The sequence below is a fragment of the Schistocerca americana genome, chromosome 9 (assembly GCF_021461395.2).
Source record: "Schistocerca americana isolate TAMUIC-IGC-003095 chromosome 9, iqSchAmer2.1, whole genome shotgun sequence".
Classification (NCBI taxonomy): Eukaryota; Metazoa; Arthropoda; class Insecta; order Orthoptera; family Acrididae; genus Schistocerca; species Schistocerca americana.
The window spans coordinates 136,863,816-136,876,041 of NC_060127.1; the positions used below are offsets into that span (position 1 = coordinate 136,863,816).

General features: G+C 37.6%; 1 protein-coding gene across 6 annotated transcripts in view; it reads left to right on the forward strand.

Moving 5' to 3' along the window:
- LOC124551340 (glycogen synthase kinase-3 beta) overlaps positions 1-12,226 on the forward strand; it is a 329,510-nt gene that overhangs the window by 245,872 nt on the left and 71,412 nt on the right. For 5 of the 6 annotated variants that reach the window (XM_047126369.1, XM_047126371.1, XM_047126372.1 and 2 more), the window contains 2 exons: positions 2,149-2,339; positions 5,245-5,328. In XM_047126369.1, coding sequence (XP_046982325.1) covers positions 2,149-2,339; positions 5,245-5,328 — 275 coding nt within the window. Of the gene's footprint in view, positions 1-2,139; positions 2,340-5,244; positions 5,329-12,226 lie in introns of all 6 variants that reach the window. The other variant, XM_047126370.1, reaches the window with a different exon arrangement.

The window sequence follows — 12,226 nt, forward strand, 5'->3', positions numbered from 1 at the left end:
AATTAACTGTAAGTGGAGAGTGGAAAGGTACAGATTCCTCCCCTATTCAGTTGAAAAAAAATATCTGGTGGAGAATGGTTCAGTAGTTAAAATCAAAATTTTGTAGTCTAATGTATAATAAGTCTCCTGGGATTTCTAACAAAGGAAAAATATTAAATTCAATTACTTTCATACTTTTACCCAACTTGTGTGAAGTGAAACTCTCTCGTTAGTTGATAACTTTGAGGAACAAAATCTTCAGTCTCGAAAGCCCTGTGAAATCCGTGATTGCTGAGGTCTATGGAGTAGTAGTGACAGTACTTGGTTTGCAGTTGTGTTGATAGGTATAGTGTGAGACTTTTAGTACCCTTGTGTGCCCCTTGATACAGTTTTTGTGACTGGTGTAATATCCCTGAAACCCATAACAGTGTTTCTGCTTTTACTACAAATTAACCTGGTACGTGGCTGCTTTTCCTCCTGCTTGGCAAGAGACAAAATTAAAAAGACCGGCCCACAACACTGAAACTCTGTCTGAAGCTTTGTGAGACAAGGAATCTGCTCACATATGAGGAGATTGCTTGGGTGTACTTTAACTTTTATCACAACTTAATAAACAGTGTTTTACCTTCCTGCAGTATCAGGATCACAGAAATGTCATGGTAATTTTTGGATATTTGTGTGTGTGTGTGTGTGTGTGTGTGTGTGTGTGTGTGTGTGTGTGTGTGTGAAGTGGCTGAAATCATCTGTAAAAAGAAAAAAGAAGCCTAAACTCATTCTATGAAATGTAAAACAAAGATGCATCTGTTATAATAAACTTTCCCTCTTTTGTTGATTACACTGGTTTCTTGGTTTTCTTGTGACAGTCGCTTTGTTTGGGGTAAGGCATTTATGGTTCATTTTTTTTTAAACTCCTGTTACCTTCAGATTTCTCAGCAAGTTACTGTTTTTAGCTGATTACTGCTGATGCTGGCTCCATCAAGAAACATGAAGTTAGATCAAATTCTAAGCAATAAAATGTTACAAAGTGTGATAAATACAATTTATACTTCACTCCATTTCATCTTGCAGGAGTTACAGATGTGATCACAGCATGTCTTCCACAGTATTTATTAGATCTTTTGATTTGGGCTTGTCCTGTCTTCTCATTCAGAGCTATGAAATTTTGATAAGTACCTCAGTGATTTCTTCTTTTCATTATTAAATTAAGAAACCAAATGGAACCCAATCAGAGTGGAAAAAATATTTGTTTAGAGGAAACTTGGTATCAGTATAGTATATTCCTTGTGATTTTGATGTCAAACAGTTGTCCTGGACACACGTGAGTCTGTGAGTAAATAATAATAAATTGTATCCAAATAAATTCTTGTCATGTAATCTCTTGTGTACACAAATGGGAGCTGATGAGACAGTATTCTTGGGTGAAAATGGTGACTAATAAGTACTCAGTTCACATTTAATGTCGATAGTCTTAATTTAATTTGAGTGTAAGTGAAAATGTTTTTACCTTTCTTAGGTACTAGGTTCAGTCACGGAACACTTACTGAAAGGACAACAATTTCGTCTTTCGCCCTCAAGTCACCAAAATTGCAGTTTTGACTGTCTGAAGCACATTTCATATGAATTTTAATAATTATATGGCATGTATAAATTTTCTGTGCCATAGTTGAAACCGTTTGAATGTCATTTCTGCAGGAATCCGGCAAAAATTGTGTGTGTGTGTGTGTGTGTGTGTGTGTGTGTGTGTGTGTGTGTGTGTGTGTGTAGGAGGGGGCATCGTTACTTTTTTTTGGATGATGTTCTTGCCACTCTGTCACTGATTTCCCTCTGTTGTTACATTCTTCTTTATTATCCGTTTTGTAAATTATATTTTTCTACCATTTTCCATAAGATATCAGTTTTGTTTCTCTGTTAAATTCCATTCTGTTTTGTATTCAGGTAGCATTTGTTTTCTTTTGCCCAGCCGTGTAAGTTACATGGGAATTACCGTGAATGTTCACAATTTCATCATCATGTAGTGTATGCCTGAAGTGTGTACATTGTGTCTCTTGTTTGCCTGTTTTTGTGACTATTTTTGTGTCAAAAACCATGTGATCATATGAGTAACCTGTTTACCATGTCACATAATGAACTGATTGATTGTGTGTCTCCTTACTTAAACATGTTTTTCAGGCAAAGATGGCAGCAAGGTGACTACAGTAGTAGCAACCCCTGGCCAGGGTCCCGACAGACCACAGGAAGTGTCCTATACGGACACAAAAGTCATTGGGAATGGCAGCTTTGGTGTTGTCTATCAGGCCAAGCTATGTGATACAGGAGAGATGGTGGCCATCAAGAAGGTGCTCCAGGATAAAAGGTTCAAGGTCTGTATGGAATATCAAAGAAGTATTTGTCCTTAGATTCCTGAACACAGGGCATACTTTGAAGAAAGGTCAGTGTATCAGTTGGTGACAGTAAAAACAATTCAAGGGAAAATAATATTCACATGGCATAATGGTAGTTATTTATGATCACATTTTTATTTTTGTATGCTACTTTGCTTCATTGTCTAACTAACTACTACTACTACTACTACTACTACTACTACTACTACTACTACTACTCCTCTGCCCCTCCCTCACCTCTCCTCTCACTCATTGCCTGATTTAATGGAACTACATTTCATTACCATATGCTGTTTATTATTTGTTTTTACTGTTTTAGAAGTTGATAATACAGAAAATAAAATTCTGCCTCTGCATCATTCCCTTTATCAATAATCCTAAACGCTTTGGATGAGTAATTATCCATTTTCAAGTATATTAACATGGTTGATTATCCTTTGCAATGTGGTCATAACTTTCCAACTGCCAATTTCAGTTGTGCTGTGGCATCAGGAAACTTGACATTGAGAGGTCGTATCATCATGAACTTGTAGTGCTACCTGCCATATTACCTTTCAGTAACTAAATTACATCAAGGTTCATATTAGAAGTAGAAGGAAGGTACTAACTTAATGAAGAAAAAGGTAGACGGAGATTTGGGAGTTGCACACAATTGAAGCACTTTCTACACATGAGTTTAGGTAACACACTATCAGTTATATCAGGAACACAATTATACAATATTTAAATGAGCTGGATTTGGAAGAAGATAAGATTTTCGTTTTGACATAAGGACAGACTGGAGTAGACCACAAGAAAGATAAGATTGACAGTGATGATGAAAACATAAATAAAACTTAAGGATGATAATTAAGGCTTATTTAATTTTTTCAGTCATGTTTGCAACATAACTAGGTTGACTGCATCTCTGTAATGCTGGGGTGGAATGAGTCTGCACCCCTTTTTTTATTCCAGTAACTGTTATGAACACTGCCTCAAGTTGTACACGAATAACTTTATTTATTCATGACTGGTTATGAACTGTTTTTTCCATTATGAGATGGTAAGTCTTGGGTTGCATCATTCATACAAGTGAAAAATTGGCCATGAAATCAATAATTGTGAAAACAGATAATGGGCCTCCACGTTTGCACTTTGCTAACTGTTGGAACACTCTTACAGTCAGTAATGAGGATATGTGGAGGCCATGTGACATTATCACAGTTACTGATTTCATGGCCAATTTTCCATTTGTATAACTAATGTAATGCAATACTTTCTTATTGCTGATTTGACAATGGACGACTAGTCATCAGTAAATAAATGTTCTTCCTGTGCAACTTCAGACAGCTGTTGTAACAGTTATTGGAGTGACAATGGAGAATTGGCTCAATATTACTACAAAAGCATCTCGTGGACATTAAAAGGCAAAAGGAATTGCAGCAGTTGTTAAATTAGCTTTGTGTTCAGTGTGTGTCAGTTTTAGGGTACATAAAAGTATAACTGGTAAAACTGCAAAATTTAATTGAAAGTGAACAGCTAGGACAGGTAGGTGATGGACTTTTAAGAGGATGAAAAGTTTATTAAAGGAACTTAACAGGAAACTGTTGGATGGATTGCATTGCAGTCAAAGTGTATAATACCATTGATCTTATGCATAGCATGGGCAAGTAGGGCTTTTAAGTTTTTGGTTTAGGTGCTGCAGAATATTGTTTTGTGCACTGCGTATGGGCTATTGAAGCTAATAAACTAAGTAAAATTTGATATCCACTATCTTATCAGTTTCCATATTTCCTATAATTGTCCATGTCAATATTCCTAAAGGGGGAAGGTTGATTCTTAGAAACTGGTGCCATTATTAATAAAGGCATTGTGACATAAGTAGAACTTAATTTACAGCCTTTTATATCTGCTGTGGACTAATCTCAATGTGGCTAACTAAGAGTTCATAAAACAGTTTCAAAAATAAATAATAAACTTACATCAGTATATATATTATTTCAAACAAAATACGCGAATGTGCTTTCATCGTTGCAAGAGAATGTGTTGCTTGTATTAGTCGATCTTGGTGATCCTTTGTGAAGGCAGCTACATCAGTTTGGTGAAGCAGTTCATTTTGCATACTCAGTTTGCTTCTGGGTGCCTATATCTTCAGCCATCCCTATAACTGAAAATCTAATCATGTTGTGTCTGAAGGTCACGGTAGACAGATAGTGGAGCGGTTATGGCCAGTCACTGATATAGGATGTGTGATACAGATGTTGCCTCACACATGTGTTACATGCTGGTAGAGATTTAGTAACTTTGTCTTGTCATAGAAAGAAACCATGCACCTACTTATGACCATTCCTGTCATCATCTGAGATACTGATCTTTCCTCATGGAATGCTGTATACTGATTGTAGTAAAACGGATGCATTTCATTAACAATTTGGCTACCACAGATGTTAAAAGTGCATTGTATGAATAAATTGGTGCTCATAGCTATATGGCAACAAGAAAAAGTTCTAGATTATTATGAGGCAGCTGTAGTGGTATTAACATTTTTTCTGCACCATCACTATGACAAGTCATTTTCAGTCTTGATTCACCTAATCAATGCAAGAGTTCAAGTTGTGTTATTAGTGAAAACAATAAATTTGCAATGTATATTGTTCGATTAATTTCTGAAAAAAATTCTTGTCTCTCCTTTATACTGAATCTGTTACAGAAAAGTCAAAATGATTTTGCATATTCTCATAGGCAATTTAGAAATTAATTCAGACCTTTAAGTATGTTAAAAAGTGAAAATTCCCAGAAATTGTTCAACATTTCTTGACTTTATAGAGGTTCAGTTACTATTTAGACAAAAAGTCTGTGACATTCAAATAAGTTTTACTTGCTATTTTATTTTTTTTATTTTCAGAATCGGGAGTTGCAAATTATGCGGCGCCTGGAACATTGTAACATAGTGAAACTGAAGTACTTCTTCTATTCGAGTGGTGACAAGGTATTTGACACTTAACAGCTCGTCATTTTAACTTGGGAATAATTTTGTGTATCTCCTGTGTTTATCAATACAGCAGTAATACTGAAGTGGAAATATGCACTCATATTGTTAACCTTCCGTTAGTTTTGTTTATGAACATTGTTCACACTTTTATAAAGAAAACATACCCATTTTCCATATCTGTGAATTTTTAAATAATGCTATTTTTATTGTTATTCAGAGGTTTCAAATGTTTGAAGTTTCATACATATGAAAATATTTATTTTTGTAATATGCACCTCGGAGCCGATCAGATGGACACACACACACACACACACACACACACACACACACACACTCTCTCCCTCTCCCTCTCCCTCTCCCTCTCCCTCTCCCTCTCCCTCTCCCTCTCCCTCTCCCTCTCCCTCTCCCTCTCCCTCTCCCTCTCCCTCTCCCTCTCCCTCTCCCTCTCCCTCTCTCTCTCTCTCTCTCTCTCTCTCTCTCTCTCTCTCTCTCTCTCTCTCTCCCCCCCTCCCCCCTCCTCCCGTGTGTGTGTGTGTGTGTGTGTGTGTGTGTGTGTGTGTGTGTGTGTGTGTGTGTGTGTGTGTACACATCCACATTTGCATTTTTCTTTTGAAATACTGCTCTGTAGTATAGTTTCACATTTTGCTCACCAAACACAATTTCCCCTAAATGATTTCACCACAAGTCTGCAACACATAATATTCAGCACCACAAAACCTGACCATTCACATTGAAAAATATTGTATTGGTGTACAGCAAAGTTAGCAGAACAATAAAGAACTATTTTAATGGCTATGACATCCAACAATAATCATATTTTTGTCCAAACACAAAATTTGTTTTACATCCTGTAATGTGGGGCGCGCGCGCAGGATGTAAAACAAATTTTGTGTTTGGACAAAAAATATGATTATTGTTGGATGTTATAGCCATTAAAATACTTCTTTATTGTTCTGATATCTTTGCTGTACACCAATACAATATTTTTCATTGTGAATGGTCAGGTTTTGTGGTGCTGAATATTACGTGTTGCAGACTTGTGGAGAAATCATTTAGGGGAAATTGTGTTTGGTGAGCAAAATGTGAAACTATACTACAGAGCAGTATTTCAAAAGAAAAATGCATTTTGCGTGCTGCACATTAAGTTTTCTTGTTTAATTTGTGCAACCAGACATGTTTTGCCTTACACAAAGTACATAAAATGTATTTGCAGTTCTGAATATAGACAACCATCAGCTGTATAATCAAATGGTGACCACGAAAATTCGTGTCGGACTTGGACTCGAACCTGGATTTTCCGCTTTCCCCCAGTGGTCGCATTACAGTTTGGCTATCTGAGCAGGACTCATGGTCAGACACAAACTTTCAGATGTTGTCAACTGTGTGTCTACAACCTATACTCGTACACCCATTATGCGTGTTCCTGTACAGGGGAGACATTTTACTTGAAGGTCACTTGTCTGGTGTTTGACAAATAAACACAATATTGTAGTGCCTGTGTTACTCAGAATTACAATGCAGTGTTCCTCCGGGCATGCATGCCCAAAGGAACATTGCATCGTAATTCAGAATAACATAGCCACTCAGTATCATTTGTTTTGCCTTAATTAAAAGGTATTTTCTGTGGATGTTTAGAAATATTACACAGTTTTTTATTTGTCTGTATAATTTATTGTTTGTACGTATAGGTTATAAATTTAAGATAGTTCATTGAAGTTTTTATAACAAAATGGAAAAGTGGTTGCAGATCAGCATGTAATCCATTATTTGTAAGCCAAACCACTTTCTCTCATGTGATACACTGGTTGAAAGTTTGCAGTTTTTTGCTGTGGTAACTGTTTACAGAATATAAGACTATAGCTGCCATTTTGTGCATCTACAATGTCATTTGTTTCTGTAACTGATGGCAACATTCTCAAATTTTGCTTAAAAAATTGTGTAAAATTTCAGGACACTTACTGAAGGTGCCTTGTATCTTAAGGCAAAATGCATCTGGGTGCACAAGTTAAATAAAAAGAGATTTACTGAGCAGCGTGCAAATTGCATTATTCTTTTAAACTACTGTAACTTATATACAGCTACTGTGAAAATGGCCACCACAAGAAACTTATTAATGCTAGTAACTTGTTCATCAAACTGATACAAATGTGGGAGAAAGGGTGGGAGTACAGTGGAAAAGAAACAACAGGGCTACTTACAGGTTGTAATGTCCCCACTGCTGCTCGCCGGAATTTCTTTTGCAGCTCACTCTTCTCAGTTGGGTCATCTCCTATAAAAGCCCTTATATCCAAAAGATTTACAGTGGTACAATTGCTGGTTTTTTCAGTTGACTAATTTTTTGTGTATATAATGGTATGGAACACCATAATCTCACATTTTGAAGGGAAGACCTGAAAGCTTCTGCACAGCTCTTGGAACCCTGAATTATAAATTTTGCATCCAGCAGGAAGATCAAGTGAGGTCATGAACTTGAATAGTTTTGCTTGCAACTTAACTGTGTTATGCTGGTTCCTACAGAAGTTTTTATAACATGAGAGTAATCTATATGAGGATGGCAGTGATGTCCTAGCAGTACTGACAGCATAATGAGATGAATGCTAACGTCACACTCTAGCCAACAGAGAATTTTTCTCAGTAACTTTCCAGCTCATTCCTGCCACCACTCGACCAACCCTCTTTTTCTTTCCTACTTTGTGTTCAGTTTATGCCCCATTTATTCCATTTCCTGGTAGGACATATCCAATCTCAGAGCATAACTTTCTTGGTTACTATTGCTAGGACAAATTGTTCTAATTACTGTTCCACTCTAGGAGTACTTCGAAAATGAGTAATACACAGGATATGTCTTGCTTTGTTAGAATGTTGTAGTCAACATTGGATATGGAGACAACTATATGAGCAAAAACAAAGTCTGTCCGTACTTACCAGAGTAATTTGTACTTATCAGAGTAATTTGTGGATATGACGGATTTTCAGATTACACACGATTGTATGAAAAGTCACCGAATACTGTGGTGTGGCTTTTCACGATGGTAAAATAGACTGTTACTGCTCATACACAGACGGGCTTTTGATAGTAAGATAAAATATCAAACTGACAACAGTTAACGTGTGTCGAGACACGGATGGATGTGCCCCCCCACCCCCACCCCCACCCCACCCCACCACCAACAAACACACACACACACACACACACACACACACACGCACACACACACACAGAGGTTTTGTTCAGTCGAAGCCAGATTAGGATGTGTGTACAGCTATGCATGACCATCCTACCTTAATAGTTTGACTCACAGCAAGGGGACGGCCAGATATGCACACAGAGCTCGATCACCCTGCAGCTCCCAGACTGTGAACTTATTTACAAAATACAGTTTTTAAAATGTAGGAGAACAATCTTGTTCTGAAAATAAGTTTTTAAACTGGAGGACAAAAAGAATATTTGTGACTAGAACAACTTGATCTTGTTTTCCCTAACTTTTTGTTAATACATTCAGGCCTGCTACACCATGCTCTCCAATTGCTATTGAGAGCCAGACTGTTTCTGAATTTAACAAAATACAAGAAATCTTATGTACACAATTTTATTACTAAACAAGTGCCTTACATGTTTTTAGATGAGCACCAAAATTATTTATACTGATTTGTCCGAGTAAGTGCTTCCATGATGGTGTGTTCAGGAGTTGGCTATCAGAATAACACAGCGATTGGTTTCTAGTTTTTTCCAATGCAGCTGTCATAGCAGCAACTAATTGAGGAATAAGTTCTCTCTTTTCATTTCTGTTCTGTCATATTCATTGTTGTACTTCTCTTCACCTTTTGTACTGGTCACGAGTATCAGCTTTAGATAAAAAAACTGCTCTGAAAGGCTACAATTGTAATTTGTCATTATTGTGTGCTTTGTTTTCCTGTGTGCCATATTTGTTTGATGCAGCACAATTTCTGAAGCTAGCAGTTAAACTGAGGAGAAAAGTAATAAGTCGATCACATTCTTGCACGTGAACACAATACTGCGTGTTAACAGAAGTTGTGCGAACATACTCAGTTTGGGACTGCTCACCAGTTACTACTGTGACAATACTGTGTTTGCTTATTATTGCCACTTTCTGTATTCAGTTGTTATTCTGATCCAAATGTTAAGTTTAAGTGTTAATACGCAATGTAGTGTAATCGTCAGCTCCAATTCTCCAAGTGACTTACAGACCATTCACCGAAAGTAACTTCTCTCTCTTCTGCCTTTATCCACATCCCTTTCAAAATAACTAAGAAAACTTGTTTGCATACTTGTTTAGCATGTGAGTCATAATTTAATGCATTGCAACAATACTGATCGTACAAAGAACTGTATGGGTGTTTGTGACTCAAATGTTGTGCTCATTGAGATCAGTTTCAAATTGCTGCTGCTGTTATTACAGATGTGGTGGAGGAAATAAGAAGTGTTGAACTGACGGAATCATCAGAGTGTCAGTGTTCTGTTTCACATATTTGTCAAATAACAACCTTTGTTTTTCACAGAAGCCGTAAATCTCGTATTGCTTTATAGTCTACAGGGAGCTGGTCATGTCAGCAGGAATCTTTAGGTTGACACAGGAGACTGAAAGTGATACCCTCATTTGTAGTAACTCTTGTGTTAAATGTGAATGTATGCTTTCCCGGCGTATACAGCTGGCGAAGAGTTCTCGGGCTTCCAGCCGGGTGGCGGTGTCTTCAAACAGCGACGTTTCGACGAGTGACATACTCGTCATCTTCTGGCGAAGATGATGAGTATGTCACTCGTCGAAACGTCGCTGTTTGAAGACACCGCCACCCGGCTGGAAGCCCGAGAACTCTTCGCCAACTCTTGTGTTATTTTCTGTCATAAAGTACATATTGTGTGGTGCAGTGATAATAATGATTAATAAATACATATCTACCATAAAGTTGCAACTAATGAGCCTGACATTGTACACTACCAGAGGAAACATAATACTCATAGCGATGCCTCTATCCCGTGTGATGGGAACATCAAAGAAGGCAGGACAGAAGAAAAGGATATGATCATAGAGGCCAGCCAAATGTGGGAGTTAATTTGTGAAAGTTGAAACAAATTGAATTTTATTTGATCATGTAGGATTACATGTAATATAGGACACATCAAAAATACAAAAACCTTTGTTATCGTATACTTCCTAACTATTCTAACATTGATTATAATTAACAATGTTTACAAACTTAATGTGTGCATTACTCGTCAACACTGTAAAATTCTTTTTCCACCAGATAGTCTTAGGTTCTTTGAAAACTTAATTCATGTATGTTGTCATGCTGTTTTTTAGGCAGATCTTTTAGTAATTTGATACCTGAGTACCGGGGTCCTTTTTCAGCATTGTCAGTCTTTGGGTATGCTTCATATGTCATTTTTCCTCCCTGTGTTGTGAGTGTGTACACCAACATTTTTAGTTCACTCTGCACTATCTTCTGTGACATATACTATGGTTTATACATGTGCAACGAGGAAAAAGTTAAGATGCTTAGCCTTTTGAAGCAGTTTCTGCATGTTTCAGAAGTCTTTCTTCTTAATATGCTTCTGAATGGTTGAGTTCCCCCATACTACCACTCCATACTGCAGGTATTGTTTGAAGAGTCCATGGTATGTACACAGAAGATGTTTGTCTGCATACTGTGCTAGCTGCCTCATTGTAAATATGATGCTGAGTTTCTTACAAGCAGAATTAATATGTTGTTTCCATTTCAGCTTGTTATCCACAATAATGCCTAATAATCTAGTGTATTCTAATTCTCCTAGTCTCGTTTCATCCACCTCTAAACCCATGTGCACTTCTGAACACTGCATACAAGTCTCTTTTAGGTTTATAACAAGTCCATTTTCCAGGAGCCACTGCTGAATTGTGGTGTTTGCAGATATGTATGCTCCTCTCTCATGCTATGCCACAGTTTGGTCATTCACTTAAAACTTCTGGGCTGATACGCCGTGGTCGAGGTATAAACCCCACCCTCCTGGGCTAATAGGCCGTGGTCGGTGTATAAACCCCACCCTCCTGATAGCAGAAGACATCCTCCGAATAAAGTAGCGAACTGCTGCTTTACCTTGGAGGATTTCTCCTGCAGCCTGAGACAAAACGTCAGGGCAGAGTTTTAGACATCGATCTCAGCCTGTCGGCCCAGAAGTTTTTAGTGAAGACAATATCGGCTGCAAAAGCCTACATTGTATGATAAGTTTGGTCATTGTTCAATATTGTCATGTCGTCTGCACAATATTTTCTTCTCTTTCTCTTCAATACCTATGTCATTAATCTGTTTGTTAAACAGCAGTGGGCCCATTACTGATCCCTGTGGCACTCCATACTGTATTTGATGGTTTTGGTTTCTGACTGATATGCATCCCCTATTCATACATATTGTTTCCTGTTGCATGCCCTGTTTGCCCTCGGATACCATAGTTAACAATTTTCTTATCAGTATTTCATGGTCAGTAGTGTGGAATGCTTTGGAGAGATCCACAAACAGTGCAGGTACAACTCTGTAATGTATTTTGTCAGACTGGCAATTGCGGAATCCATTGCTCTACTCTGAAACCGTGCCCCCTAATGGTATGAGAATGTTGTATTTGTCCAGATAAATCAACTAATCTATTATGCATAAGCATTTCCAGGATTTTTGAGAAACCTGATATCAGTGAAACTGGCCTGTAGTAGTGGGGGTTGTCCTTATCCCCATCCATGTACACTGCTACCACCCTGCTTATCTTCAGTTTTTTTGGAAGAATTCCATCTCTGAGAGAGCTGTTTGCTATGTCCAGCAATGCTGAGATTATTTGTTCACTTACTTGCTTTATTACACAATAAATACTAACAAAGAGAGAGAGGGACTGGCCAGTACTTACCTCAGC